Source organism: Mus musculus, chromosome 11, assembly GCF_000001635.26.
Source record: "Mus musculus strain C57BL/6J chromosome 11, GRCm38.p6 C57BL/6J".
Classification (NCBI taxonomy): domain Eukaryota; kingdom Metazoa; phylum Chordata; class Mammalia; order Rodentia; family Muridae; genus Mus; species Mus musculus.
In genome coordinates, this window is record NC_000077.6 from 6300888 (window position 1) to 6316645 (window position 15758).

Sequence of the window (15758 nt, forward strand, 5' to 3'; positions counted from 1 at the left end):
GGAACTCATTCTGTAGACCAGGCTGGCCTCGAACTCAGAAATCCGCCTGCCTCTGCCTCTGGAGTACTGGGACTAAAGGTGTACACCACGATTCAATTCTCTATGTGTCTAGCTTGTCCACTCCTAAAGTCCATAAGAACCATAGTTCAGGTGTCTGCTGCAGGAGTGAGGGACTCTGCATTCAGAAACTAGTGGAGAGCCATCACTTTCCTTTGGCCTGTTGCCCTTTCCGGCCTGCCCCTCCTTCCATGCTCATGAAGCAATGATTTTCTGTGAGTGAACTAGACATCAGGGGAAAAGACACAAGTCATTGTCCACATGACAAATCACATTCACCTTTTCACTCCACTGGAGTGACACTGCTTTGACTGCACCTAGAAAAATAGGACCATTTCTATCCCTAATATACATTTGCCCGTTTCTGTGGTGCCTGAGTGTACTCAAGGCAGGGACCTACAGGTTAGTTAGTCTTGCAGTCAGTATGTTCATTGTGGTGGTGGAGGGGCTTCCTACTGTGCTCTTTTGAACAGGAGTGCCTATGCTGAACAGTCTACAGGACGCTACTTTAGTGCTCTTTTACTGGTTAGTTCTGGGAAGAATTCAGAAAAGTTTTTTTTTTTTTTTTAATTAATGATTTTTTTTTTTTTTTTTTTTAGTTAGGTCTCATTAAGTAGCCCCAGTTGGTCTGAAACTAGCCATGTAGAGCAGGCTGGCCTCAGAGATCAACCTGCTTCTACCTTCTGAGTGCTGAGATTAAAAGCATGTACAACTGCACCTGGTAGAAAACATTTTAGGAATGCCCTTTGGCACATAAAAGGCATTTTCTGGGGTGTTCTCTGTTTTGTTTTTGGTATGCATGTGTGTGCACACATGTGTGTGTGGGTCAGAGGTCAATGTTGGGGTCTTCTTTGCTGCCCACCTTATGTTTTGAGACAGGGTTTCAAACTAAATTCAAACAGAATTTACTGATTTTGAACTAGCTGACTAGTGAGCTATGATTGTCTGCTGCCTGTCTCAACCCCACTCCCTCCCAGTGTAGATTATAGGCATGTGCTACCACACCCAGCTTTATTTTTTTTAAGATTTCTTTATTATTATAAATAAGTACACTGTAGCTGTCTTCAAATGTACCAGAAGAGAGTGTCAGATCTTGTTACAGATGGTTGTGAGCCACCATGTGGTTGCTGGGATTTGAACTCAGGACCTTCGGAAGAGCAGTCAGTGCTCTTGCCTGCTGAGCCATCTCACCAGCCCCACACCCAGCTTTTAAATGGGTGCTAGGGGTCTGAACTCAGGACTTTGTGTTTGCATGGCAAGCATTTTATCTTCTAAGCCATCTCCCTGATCCCTAGAGATTTTTTATTTTATTTGTGATTTGTTTTTATTTACAGGGTACTAGGAATTTAGTATGCACTCTAGAATGCATCCCACCATTATTCCCTTTTACTTTGAGGTATTAAGGATTTAACCTTGTACCTTATGTCTCTAGACAAGTGCTGTCCCGCTGAGCTCTATCCCTAGCCCCCAGTCCCAGCTCATTTTTAAGGATATTATTCATGTGTCTGTATATGTGTACAAATGCATATGAGTACAACTATGGAAGTCAGAGGTCAACCTCAGGTCTTACTCCTCAGGAGCCATTTACTCTCCTGGAGGTCATCGAGTAGGTTGAGCTGGATGTCCAGTGAGTGCCAGGCATCCCGCCTCTGAAGTCTCTGATGCTAGAGATAGATGGATGTTACTCTGCTGTTTTGTTTCTTGTTGTTTTGTTTGCTGTTTTATATGGGACATAGGGATCAAATTCAGGTCCTCATGCAAGCTTGTAGTTGATTTTGAACGATTTATGAAAATAACATATACTTAGAGTCTGTAGTCAACTTAAATAGGATTTCAACAATCAGTCAGGACTTGAAAGCTACCTCTCAATGATCTTCAACAATTTCTACCAAGAGTGATTTCAGCAATTGCAGCTTTTTGTGCTAAACTAACTACACCAGCCCAGACTTGTGCACACTTTTGTACTTCTCATGGGTATGCATTTGTGGTTAACTAGGGGTACCCATTAACTAACTCCTGAAGGCAGCAGGGGGTGTAAAGCAGCCTCTTCGCCTGTGGCAGTTTGCTGGTGTGAGAACTATGTTAACTAGCCGTGCATGTGAGTTGGCTCAGCAGAGAGGAGAAGGAGAACCCTTGAACTTCTGAAGGGAAGTGCAGATTGTTCTGAGCTGTGAGAGATGAGGAAGGGTAGCATTGGAGGTGGGGACTTAGCAAGGGCTTAGAACCTCAGCAAGTGGCAGGTTGAGAGGAAAGGCCCTCAGACAGAATAATACTTAGGTCCTAAAGGAATCTTTTTTTTTTTTTCTTTTTTTCTTTTTTTTTAAAATTTTTTATTAGGTATTTAGCTCATTTACATTTCCAAAGCTATACCAAAAGTCCCCCATACCCACCCACCCCCTCTCCCCTACCCACCCACTCCCCCTTTTTGGCCCTGGCGTTCCCCTGTACTGGGGCATATAAATTTTGCGTGTCCAATGGGCCTCTCTTTCCAGTGATGGCCGACTAGGCCATCTTTTGATACATATGCAGCTAGAGTCAAGAGCTCCGGGGTACTGGTTAGTTCATAATGTTGTTCCACCTATAGGGTTGCAGATCCCTTTAGCTCCTTGGGTACTTTCTCTAGCTCCTCCATTGGGAGCCCTGTGATCCATCCATTAGCTGACTGTGAGCATCCACTTCTGTGTTTGCTAGGCCCCGGCATAGTCTCACAAGAGACAGCTACATCTGGGTCCTTTCGATAAAATCTTGCTAGTGTATGCAATGGTGTTAAAGGAATCTAAAAGAAGTTTCACAGTTAAGTCAAAAGGTGTTTGCTTATTTTGTATTTTGTTAGGTGTCATGAGTGTGAACCCTCTTCGGTAGAGACTGGCCAGTGAGGCCTTGAGAACTAATTCAGGCCAAGTGGAAATGGAGAAGCTACTCTGAGGATTACTACATCTTTCAGGACACACTTTGTTGTTGCTGTTGTTGTTGTCCCCTTGTACTATAATTTAAAGCAAAAATAAAAACAAAAAATCAGAATAGAAAAGTAGAAACCAAAACAGATCTTAAGGGAAAGGACAGCACCAAGAAAGAATTGAGTTGCTATGGGCAGCTTATCCTGGAGCAGCCAGAATGTTCTCCTGGTGGGAAAGTCAAAGAACTGGCTTTGGCAGTCCAAGAAGTAGCTCAGTTTCTCTACATGGCATGGGGACTAGGAAAGGTTTCCTGAGGAGCCAATGCCAGTGTTTAGAAAGGAGAAGATAGCATATTGTAGAGCCAGCCTGTTCATTCTTGAGACTTTCTGTACCTTGGCTTCCTCCCCCATTCGAGGCTTCCCTGAGGCAGGTCTTAAAGCCCTTGAGACTTTTGTTTAACTCAGTGTTTAGACTGTGAGTAGGTGGTGACTTGAAGACTTCAGCATTCTACAAGAACCCTTGGAGCAGCAACTTTACCCAGCTACACTAGGGCCCCCCTTAAAAGGCCCAGTCACTACTGTGAAGGTAGGTCCTAGCCAAATCAGCACAGATGACCACAGATAATCACTTTCCAATGGCCTCATGAGTTGTGTCATGTGCAGATCTGGGCCCATTCCTATAGAATGTCCTCAGTCTGCTTAAGAGAAAAATATGATATGTTGCCTATAATACTTCCCTATGGGAAGGCCTGGTTTCCAAGAGCATTGGTATAACAAACTGTTCCCAAACTGCACCTTTAAAATATATATATTTATTTTATGTATTTGAGTGCTCTGTTTTCATGCACACCAGAAGAGGGAATCAGATTTCATTACAGACAGTTGTGAGCTACCATGTGGTTGCTGGGAATTGAACTCAGGACCTCAGGAAGAGCAACCAGTGCTCTTAACTGCTGAGCCATCTCTTCGGTCCCCTCCACCAACTGCATCTTAAGTGGTATCAATGTATTGTATTTCTTGACTGAATCAGCTAAAGGCTCCTGGTCTCTCATAGTAGTCACATGTAGCCAGACATCTCCAGGTCGTCATAGCTGAGGTATATGGTAGTAGTTGCTGGCCTGCTCCTCAGTTGCTGCACAGGGAAGTTCCAGTGATAAGGAGTGGCTGCAAATTCCCTGAGATCTGGGCTCAGGTCTCATACTGCTGCTCATTACGTTGGTTAGAGCACGTTGAGAGACAGACTGTACTCCTGAGAGATGGAGAGGCAGGGAATGTGTATGGATGGAAGATCGTGTAGGACTGACAGGCTAGCCCCCAACCTGCTTCAATGTGATCTGATGATATAGCCACCTATAGTTTAGTACAGCATGCCTTCTATGAACCCTATATAGGTCAGAGCTAAGGCAGCTTTACTTTGTTATTCTTAGGTATCCATAACAGGTATCCATATGCCCAAACAGAAAGTTTGGAAACTTCTGTCATGCATACTGTACCATAAAAACATTATTGTAATGGCGCTTCAGTTGTGTTCAATTGGTGTTTTTACTGACGTCTAATTATGATTACTCTAGTTTTTTGTTAGTTTGGTTTTTTATTTTATTTGCCTGCTGTGTAACAATACCTCAGCTTCAAAAGTAATAGATTACAGGCATGCTTCCATCAGGTCTCTGGTTTTCACTGGCTTATTGCAGTGGGTACCAGTATGCATGGATCACAGCACACCATGAGGTTTCCCTCATAAATTGGGTGGTGATGGGCAGTGGTCCTATCCTGACTGGGAAAGGGGCTTCCTGCCTAGGGATTGACTGAGTGGATAGAAGTGTCCCAGGTTCTGCTCTTTCTCTTGAATTCTTTCGAACATTTGTAGTTTGCCTTCTCTGGCTACTCTTCCATTGATCTGAGACCTGTTCACATAAGGTAGTCACATAGTCATATTGAAAATCATTCCCAGGACATTTTCTGGAAGAACTCAAGGGCCTGCAAGTCAGAAACGATTCATAGGTTGGAGGGGGAGGGGTAGAAGGTATGAAGCCAACCTTGTCTGCTGTGGCTAGGACAGCAGGGCTTGCCTCTCAGAGTAGCACTAGCCATCCTATAGGTAGGTGACATTCAGTGGACACTGAGTCATTTAAGAAGCATCTACCTGACTGCCTTTTCATTGGGTCAGAAAGCTAAAAGGAAGCTATCTTCTGGCTCTCAGTCATTTCCCTGTAGCTTATATTGATAACAATAAGTGTAATTAGCATTTGAACTTAATAACTGAGGGTGTATTTGATAGTGCTGGGCTTTATCAAAAATTTATCAATGGTAAGTAGGCCTTTGAGCCTGTCCCACCCATATTCCTAGATTATTGTCACATGTTCTTGGTTAGTCGTTGCTTGGCACCAGTACAGGACTACTAAGTGCTTTTGGTTTTCTATAAATAAGGTAGGAGCTCACATTTCATTTTATTTCAACCATAGTATTAAAATTATTTGCACTTGAAATCTGTCCTAAGTTATCCTGGCAGAAAGGTTATGACTGTAAGCCCACTTAGGGTTGGCAGGAAGATACAAGCCCCTCTTCTGCAGGCTCCCTCCTGTTAGCATTGGGTGGCAAAAGTTATCCAGTGTTCAGTGCTGGCTTCCCACGAGGTGCCCCTAAGTATTGTGTCTTGAGACCAGCTTTCAGCATAGCCTCCTGGTCTGGTTCTTCCAACACCATCTTCCCTTCCTGATGTATCTATTCAGTGTTCTTCAGCATGGGATTTGTTGTTTTACCTTCAGCTCCCATAGGTCCCACCTGTTCTGTTCTACAAGCCTTGGGGCCTGAGTTGGCCTTTAAATGGGTGCCATCTCTCCTCAGCATTGTATGCTCTGTGCATTCTGTGAATTCACAGTCACTTTTCTTGTCTCTCGTGAGAGTAAGGAGCTCATTTAGTTTGTCGTCTTGTTCCCAAAACCTTAGAGCATGATGTAGATAGTTGGCCTTTAATGTGTGTTTCTTGAATTTAACCAAAAATGGATTTTTAAAAATTGTTTTTACATTTATTTTGAGAGTGGGGGGTAGGTGCCATGGTATGATGTGGAAGTCAGAGGACAGCTCTTGGGAGTTGGTTCTTTCCTTCCACTGTGGGTTCCAGGGGTCGAACGAACTCAGGTTGCCAGGCCTGGTAGCAAGTGCTCTTAACCACATTAGCCCCAGAAATGGATTTTTTTAAAAACCATTTCTGTTTTTGCTAGGCATGGTGATATACACCTTTAATTCCAATGTTTGGGAGACAGAGGCAGGCAGATCTCTGAGTTCAAGGCCAGCCTGGGATATAGAGGGAGACCTTGTCTCAAAACAAAAACACCCCACCCCCAATGCTTTACAACTCTTTTAAATGAAAAAAAAATGTGTATTTTGGACTACTGTAATAGATCAGTTAGTGGAGCAAAGACATGATTTCATGATTTGATCCCCTAATATCCATGTAAAAAGAGGCTCAGTGGTCAGTGCACACCTGTAGTCTCATCACACCTAGAAGGGAGGTGGACACAATAGGATCTCTGGGACTTTTTTTTTCTTTCAGTTTTTCTTACTTTATTAAACCATACTAATATTCTTTCAAGGACAAACATACAGCCCAGGATGCTACAGTGAGAGAATCTTATTCTTATGAAAGACATCACAAGGCGCTCTCGTCAGTGATGCTTCTTACCATTATTCCAGGGATCCAGGAAGTATTCAGCCCCTAGAGCTACCACAAACGCAGCAAATCCCCATTTGAATCCTTTTAATATTACGCTTGTGAAGGTGATGCTGCCTGCAAAGCCACCCATGTATCTCCAAGCCCCATTGCAAGCCTATGGATCCCTGAGCCCTCGGGCAGCAAGCCTCTTCTAATGGCGTCCCTTCAATTTTCCACTCTTTGTAATCTGGAAGTTCCTTCCATTTTACCATGGCCATGTCCGTGTTCATGTCTGTGTCTAGCAGCCATGTCTGACAGCAATGTGACCTTCCCGGGATACTCTCTGGGACTTTCTAACCAGCCAGCCTAGCTGCACTAGTGAGCTCAGAGTACAGTGAGAGACCCTGCGTGAAAAAGTTGTTGTAAAGAACATGTGTGGAAGATGATACCCCTGACTCCCATCTCCACATGCACACACATGACCTATATTTGCATATACATGATCATGTATGCATACATGTACCACACACAAGAAAAAGAAAACAGCTATGTACACTTTCTGAGAATTGCAGAGACTGATGGCCTGAGATAGGTGCCTTCTCTACCTCTAGCCCCTGTCTTGTCCAGAACTAATTTTCCTGACAGCTTCCTATGCCTTGAGTGTCATTTGTAACCTTGTCCACCTACCATGTGATATTTTAACTTTTTTCTTTCTATAACACCTTCATCTTTCATGAGATTTGAGTGCTTCGAACTTTGTACGGTTTAGTACTAATCTAGGCAAAGAGACAGATGTTTTCCTCATTTTATTAATTGCAAAACATGCCAAGTAAGAGATTCAAGAGGCAGATGACCTTAGAACTGGGTGTGGTGGACCTGGGGACAAGAGCACAGGTCAGCATTACTCAGAAGTCTCCACCCCCACCCTTCATCCTTCTGGAGCCAGAGGACAACTTCATCTCTATCTCGTGGACAAGAAACCACTCCTGCTGTAGGAAGTGTTGGTTTCTGTGCTGTGAAATCACATTCCCAGGGAAGCAGCTGCTGCTTTCCTTTAACTTCTGCCTGGTACACGGAGACACTTCTGAAAGTAGACATTGCTGCCCTTTTTAATGTTGACCATGGGCCTTGTTCAGGTGCCAGCAGAGGTAGTGAAGGAGGGAATAACTGGTTCAGAGAAACAACTGAAGTGGGTGGGTCACTCAGGCTTTTTCCTCACTCACCAGAAGATTGGAGTTGGGCAGGTTCTTGTTGATGTCGCCACTGCTGCTGCTTTTCTTAGTGGGTGGCCTTCTATCCTTCAGTTCACACTGAGCAGGGATTTCGGGTAGTGGGGTTGATATTTTTCTCCTGAAGGTTTTTGAACATTTACAAAGGTTTCCTCTTGTGCTGGCCAGACACTAATATCTCAGTGGCAGCATGGGACAAACTAATGATAAATATGTAGAATCTGGTTGAGATAGATATAGGAGAAGACCAGCAGAAAACCTTTTTGAAAATAGACATATATGCAGGTGTTAACAGTACACCTGTGTGAGGTGAATGACTGGGCATCTCAGGGTGATGGAGAGAAGGCCAGAGAGGGTCTAGAAGTAGGTGGTCAGTAAGGTTTCTAAAGACTACAAAGAACCCCAACCCCAGAGCCGGGATATTAATTGACATGGATGTTGGCAACAGGGTGGAAGAGATGAAGGTAGGGCTGGAGAAATAGGAATCATGTCTAAGATGCAGGGTTGCAGGTGCAAGAGAGAAGTGGGAAGTTGTGTAAGGCTGCTGGGAAGAAAGTGTGGTCAGCAGGTAGGGGTGCTTTTAGCCTTGAATAGGTGTGTGTGCTTTGGCTATTTGTGGCCATTCATGTGGGCCAAATAATGACCTTCCCTTTCTGGTTAAACGATCTAACTTGGTTAAATTTACTCAGTGTATATAGTATGAGTTTTGCCAAGTAGGTGTAGTCAGCTTGCTGTATACTGAAGCCTTTGGTAATTACCCATATCAGAAAACCTACTAGTGTGACACCAGTCATGGTGCAAAGGGGATCTTTTTTTGGTTTTTCTAGACAGGGTTTCTCTGTGTAGCCCTGGCTGTCCTGGAACTCACTCTGTAGACCAGGCTGGCCTCCAACTCAGAAATTCACCTGCCTCTGCCTCCCAAGTGCTGGGTTTAAAGGTGTGTGCTACCTACCACTGCCCGGCACAAAGGGGATATTTAGGGGCAATCCCAACCCAGTATGGGAGCCACTCTTGTTTGTGCCCGTTTGACTGAGAAAAGAGAGCCAGTAGAACTGCTCTCCCCTCTTTATTCCTCGATGGAAACTCAAGAGAACTGGTATGAACTTGGTTGTTGGTTTATTTCCCTGACTGGCTCTAGTACAAGCAGAATTTCTGTCTATTGCCTTATTGAAAATCACTGGAGTTTTACTAAGCACAAAAGGTTACAGGTGGGGCTGGAGAGATGGCTCAGTGGGTTAGAGCACCCGACTGCTCTTCTGAAGGTCCAGAGTTCAAATCCCAGCAACCACATGGTGGCTCACAACCATCTGTAACGAGATCTGACTCCCTCTTCTGGAGTGTCTGAAGACAGCTACAATGTACATACATATAATAAATAAATAAATCTTTAAAAAAAAAAAGGTTACAGGGAGCTGGGTGTGATGCCACCGTCCCCCACTTTTTACATGTGTGCTTGGAATCTGAGCTCAGGTCTTCATGCTTATGCAGCCAGCACTGAGCCCCAACCTTAGCTTCCCTACCTTATTTTTTGAGACGGGGTCTATTTGACTAAACTGGCTGGTTAGCAGGCCTCAGGGATGATCTTTACCTCCTCAGCGTACACATTACAGGTGCACACCATCTTACCAGGCTCTTTTATGTGAGGACCAAACTCAGGTCCTCATGCTTGTATCAGTCAGTGTTGAACCCATCTTCCTGTCTCTTAGTCTTCTAAGTAGCCTTGGAAACCAGGCGTGGTGGCACACCATTAGAATTCCAGTACTCTAGAGGAATGGAGCAAGAGGATAAGAAGTTCAAGTCATGTTCAGCTGTGTCGCAAGTTTAAGACCAACCTGGGACATATGAGACCTTGTCAAAAAATAAAGGAAGAAATCATGCTTGGGATTTAGTGTAATAGTAGAGAGTCCACTTAGTATGTGAGAGGCCCTGGGCTTGACGCCTCAGCCCTGCGGGGTGCTAGGAAGGTAAAAAGGTGGTTTGGGTTATACTGCTCTTCATGGGCTACTTGCCATGAAGTGAGGCTTGGACTAAGTAAGCCAGCTTCTGTGGCTTGTTTGGAGTGATAGAGCCTTCCTGAGGTTCTGTGTGGAAAGAGCTGCTTCTTGTTAGTTAGTTCATGCAGTGCTGAGATGGGGTAGGGTCCGGTTATCTCCTGCCCAGTTTGCGTTGGAGAGGCTTTACTGTAGGCCTTGGTTAGGCCAGGCAGAGCTGTCTAATGATTTCTTAGAATGTGTATTTTGAAGATGGGCCACTAAACCATGTGGTCCATGGTCATCTCTTCTTCTAGAACGAGAATAGACACTCCCCTGTGCTGTCCTTGATCACCTCTGCTTCTAGCACAAGGATGGACACTTGAGGTTCCCTGGTCATCTCTGCTTCTAGAACAAGCACCTATAGCCAAGGTATGCAGTCTTTATTAATGTCTGCTTCCAGAAGAAGGATGGACAGCCAAAGGATGCTGTCATTGGTCATTTTGCTTCCACGACGTAGGGTCTCTGTTGGACCTGCTGGAAGGTTCCATGAGGTCAGAAGCACATGGGGTCCATCCAGTCCTGTGTATGCCATCTCTTAGTACCTTGTGTAGAGCCTGATGGGGTGGCTGGTATGCTATCAGTCCTCTAGTCCACTCCCCACCACCACCTCAACAGAAATACTGTTTTTTCTCACAGAGAAAGAGCCAGAGTGAATTTTGGTAGAAGCCAAATTGATAGAGGAAGGTTGAGCTTTTGTTTTTGAGAAATTGACATCTTGAAATTGGAAACACTTGATAAAATCTTTTGAAAAGAAAGTTGTAACTCTTTCGATGTTCCAGACAATCAGTAATGTCTGAATGTTTCTATAGTAGGTTTCATGGTAGGTATCCGAAGATAACATCAGATCTCTCTTCTCCAGTCAGTTCCCATTAATTAACCAGAAAGGCTATAATTGTTATAAAAAATTTTATTGGAGCCGGGCAGTGGTGGTTCGTGCCTTTAATCCCAGCACTTGGGAGGCAGAGGCAGGCGGATTTCTGAGTTCGAGGCCAGCCTGGTCTACAGAGTGAGTTCCAGGACAGCCAGGGCTATACAAAGAAATCCTGTCTCAGAAAACAAAATAAAACCAACCAAACAAACAAAATTTATTAGAATATAGCTTATGTAGTATAAATGCCATTTTAAAGTGCACAGTGTTTTTACCACATTCCTAAGGCTATGTAGTCATATTCCCAGTGGGTTTTGTTTGCTTGTTAGATGTTGAGAGAATGTTTTACTGTGGAGCCTTAGCGTACCTAAAACTCACGTTGTACACTAGGGTGGCTTCTAACTCACAGAGATCACCTTGCCTCTGCCTCCAAAGTGTAAGAAGTAAAGGTATGCACCACCTGCTTGGCCCAAATGGTTGTGGTTTTTGGTTTTGTTTTGTTTTGTTTTGTTTTGTTTCCTTTTTTAAGATTTATTTTTATGTTCATTGGTGTTTGTGCGCATGTACACCTGTGAGGATGCCAGATCGCCTGGAACTGGAGTTACAGACAGTTGTGAGCTGCCATGTGGGTGCTGGGAACTGAACCCAGGTTCTCTGGAAGAGCAGCCAGTGACTTAACTGCTAAGCCGTCTCTCCAGCCCCTTAAAAACTGTTTTAATGAATACCAAAGGAATATGTTCTTACTGTAGCATTTCAGAAAACTCTTCATAAATATTTTAGAATGAGAGACTAACCTGCTCTATAAGAATTAGATAGGCTTTTGTGTAGTTGAGGAGAACCTTCTGGTTTATATACCAAGAACTGATAGGTATATTCATAAATCAGATATGTTGGTACCTGGATAGCAACCTGGATAGATTTTGAAAGATCTAAGTCTACAAAAACCAGACCACATGGGGTGAGGGTGGGAGTGGGCAAGAGGGTCACTGGCAGATCATTTGCCTAGTATGTTTAGGGTCTGGGGTTTCATTCCTAGCATGATAAAACAATTACTTTATTAAGTTAACTTTACCAATTGCCCCAGGCACAGACAGAATCCTTTTGATAGACAGGCATCGCCACTCCCTGAGAACACATCTGTGTGTGTGTGTGGGGGGGAGGATCTTTGCAGAGACAGCAGGAAGGGGAGCACAGAAGTCTTAATTCACCTCTCTTAAATGTCAAGACAGTCTAATCCGTTGCTGATGGGAAAGTTTAGAAACAGAGTACTCTTACTGCAGAGAACGCAGCGTTTCGTCCCACAGAGGTGTGTTGTGGTAGTCTGCGTCTGTAACCCCCCCGCACTGGGAAGACCAAAGCAAAGGGATCTTGAATTCAAAGCCAAATAGTGACTCCCATAGTCACATCATGCCCTCAATTCACCATCCCCTCAAGACACTTTCTTTTAACAATTTTTTTTTCCTGCATGGAAATAAGTCTTCATCTCTGTCTCTAAACTTATAAGGGGCCAATGAGGCGACTCAGCAGTTAAGAGCACTAAGAGGACTTAGTTTGGTTCCCAACATCAACATTGGGCAACTAATAAACTACTTGGCACTGCGTTTCTAGGGCATCCAATACCCTTTCCTGGCTTCCTCAGGCTCACACATGGTGTACATACAGATAAGCAAGCATGCACATATGTACAGAAATAAAAATAAGTAAAAATTTAAATATCTATAAAATATGTATTAGATACAATATATAAAATATATGTAAATTTCTATATCTCTAAATATTTTAAAGTTTATATCTTTTGTGAGGTGGGTTAAGTAATAATATATCATCTACAATACAAAATGCAGATTAGGTGCTGGTGAGGTGGTTCAGTGGATAAGAGCACCAACTGCTCTTCCAAAGGTACTGAGTTCAAATCCCAGCAACCACATGGTGGCTCACAACCACCCATAATGAGATCTAATACCCTCTTCTGGTGCATTTGAAGACAGCTACAGTGAACTTATACTAATAAATAAATCTTTTTTTTAAAATGCAGATTAGATTATTGAAATCTAAAGAAAATAAAAATAGGAATATGAGGAAATGGCAATGTTGCCTTCTTGCAGAGGACAGTTATATATGACATTTAAGGAAGAGTCAGGTAACTCTGCTCTTTTTGTCTTTAGTCATGGGACATTTTTTTCCGAAACACCAATGCTGGAGCCCCACCGGGCACTGCCTACCAGAGCCCCCTTTCCCTGAGTCGAAGCTCCCTGGCTACCATGGCCCATGCACAGTCCCTGGTGGAAGCACAACCTAACGTCGACAAACTCGTGGAGGACCACTTGGCGGTGCAGTCTCTCATCAGGGCATATCAGGTGAGCAGGGGCTGGCTGCAGCATCGTCAGATATGGTATTCCCTGGGCCTCTCTGGGGGTGCGTTGTTTTACTTCTCTTTCAAATGCCAGCAGTTTCCTTTTTACTTTGATTTAGTGAGGCTAAATCAAGTACAAGAAAAAAGAAGCAAGACATCTAGCTGAGCAAATAAATCTCTCACTTTAATGTTCTGTCTCAGAATAGCTCAAGGCAAGTTAGGATGTGGGTGTAGAAGGGAGGTTCACAGCTGATGAGCGGAGCAGGGCTATGGATGGATTGATATCTGTATACTGTTCAAAAGTAAATCCATACAGTTTAGAGACACAAGCCAGGGTAGAGAAGAAGAACTCAGTCTGTAAAATGTGGGTGAAATAAGGGGGCCATACCTAAATTCTGCCAGTAAGCAGCCAGCCTCACACATATGGCCAGCAGGACTCACTGGGCTTTTCCCTGTCCTTCCTCTATCCAAACACTGTAAGTGAAGGCCTCCCTCCATGCCCACCTCTGTAGGGAAGGGAGAATTTAGACCTTAGAACGGATATGAGAGGAAAAGTACCGAAAAACAAGCCAGGTAGCTTTCCTCAGGAAGTGCCAGTGGGAGTGAGTCCAGGCCCCACGGCCTACTGGAGAATGGATGCAGCAGAAGCCGCAGCCTGGGCTCTTGCCTTGAGCTCTTGCTTCTGCCTCATGCTTCAGTTCCTGTGGTGGTTGCTCAGAAGCATCCTGGGTCCTCAGTCTTCTTTCTACCATGTTCTTCTTTGAGGACTCTTCTTGGGACATGTGTGTGCTCACATGACATGGAGAAATACAGAATGCTGTAAATGCTACAGTCCTGACTGTATCCGTCATACAGTGGCTACAGTTACATTTTTAATCTAGTTTCCCATGCCTTCTCAGCTCTTGCTGCTCTCAGGTTGCTGCAAGAGCTTATGACAGAGTATCTAAACTTAAAATCAACAACAGCAACAAAACCACGTAAAGGAGTTTTTCTGAGCATGGTGATACACACCTTTAATCCCAGCACTTAAAAGCCAGAGGCAGGTGTATCTCTGAGTTTGAAGTCAGCCTGATCTACAGAGTTAGTTCTGGGCCAGCCAGGACTAAATAGTAGACCTTGTCTCAAATATAATTACATTTTTAAAAAATTGAAAAATGGGTGGTATTTCCCCACTCTACCCTGCTGTTGTAGTAAATATTTAATCCCAATTTGGGGTTTCTGTCCTGCCTTTGATCATTAAGTTCCCAGAGAAAAAGACATAAAACCTCTACATTTACACTAACCCTTTAAAGCACCAGAGCTGGGCAGATATCTACCCTCTAAGCTATTAGTATCTTCCTCCCTATCAACAACCCCGAGTTACAATTTGCCCTGTTCTGCCTGGGCCACCCTTACTCCATGGACAAACCCTCATGGCCATGCTTTCGTCATTCACTTACCCCATGGAGTCTTCTCCTCTCTCTACCTTCTCTCTCTTCATGGTCCCTGCCTCTGAACCAAAACTCTCCCTATCTCTCTCCTGCCCAGCTATTGGCTGTAGGCATCTTTATTCACCCATCAGGGATAACTTGGGGGCAAAGCTACATAGCATCAATTGGTCTAAGTAAGAATATCCTCATCTCTGAGGCCCCCAGGGCCAGTGTTTGGCATTCCAGTACACAGCAACAGACCAAACCTCATCTTAAATTAAAGAGCAAGGTTTGTACAACAAGGCTGGTAAATATGAGAATTTACTTGAGAATTCTTTGGGTACAGAATTCAATATTATAATCATACAAACAGAACAGCCTCAATATACCCAGTCCATTTCTGTTTTGATGGTGCTGGAGGTTCTATACAGCACATAAATACACACATGTGGTTTGCAGGAGCTCTATCGCTGAGCTATATACCCCATCCTCTTATTTGGTTTTTAATTTTGTATGATTTTATGTATCTGGGTATTTTGCCTACCTATATATGTGCACCGCATGTGTGCCTGGTGTCCATAGAGACCAGAAGAGACCATTGGGTCCTCTGGACCTAGAGTTACAGGTGGTTGTCTGTCCCCGTGTAGGTGCTGGGAATGGAACCTGAGTCATATGGAAACTCTTTAAGTGCTGAACAACCTCTCTGGGCCCATCTTCTGTGTTTTTAAATATTTCAGATCAAGTGCTTTTTAATCCATGTAGTGGTCTTTTGGGCCATAACCCTTGCTCCTCCACACATATAAACAAACAGACAGATGATGGTGATGGTGATGATGATGATGGAGGCAAACCTCGTAATAAGATGGTACCATATCCATCCCTTACCCGGCACAGTCTGAGCTTTCGTTTCCCTTCTCAGGGAAATAATCGTCTCCACACTGGAGTAACAATTCTCCCAGCATATCTCATTTCTGTTGATCTAAAGAAACTGCAAGGATCCCAGGATCACTTTTCAAATATCCAAGTTTATTATTATAACTTGATAAACTTGTCCATTTTTTTATCCTCATAAAAGAGCAGTGTATGGACTGCTCTTTGAGAGGTCTAGAGTTCAATTCTCAGCAACCACATGGTGGCTCACAGCCATCTGTAATGGGGATCCGATGCCCTCTTCTGGTGTGTTTGAAGACAGCTACAGTGTACTCACATACATAAAATAAATTTTAAAAAAAGAAAGAAAAAGAAAAGAACTTAGTTCTAT

At 43.7% G+C, this 15758-nt stretch overlaps 1 protein-coding gene and 1 pseudogene across 16 annotated transcripts in view; one reads left to right on the forward strand and one right to left on the reverse strand.

The window, feature by feature from the left end:
- The window catches only part of Ogdh (oxoglutarate (alpha-ketoglutarate) dehydrogenase (lipoamide)), a 67498-nt gene that overhangs the window by 9291 nt on the left and 42449 nt on the right, over window positions 1-15758 (forward strand). For all 16 annotated transcript variants that reach the window (NM_001252283.1, NM_001252282.1, NM_010956.4 and 13 more), the window contains exon 3: window positions 12901-13092. In NM_001252283.1, coding sequence (NP_001239212.1) covers window positions 12901-13092 — 192 coding nt within the window. The remainder of the gene's footprint in view (window positions 1-12900; window positions 13093-15758) is intronic.
- On the reverse strand, window positions 6504-6947 carry Gm45933 (predicted gene, 45933; annotated as a pseudogene).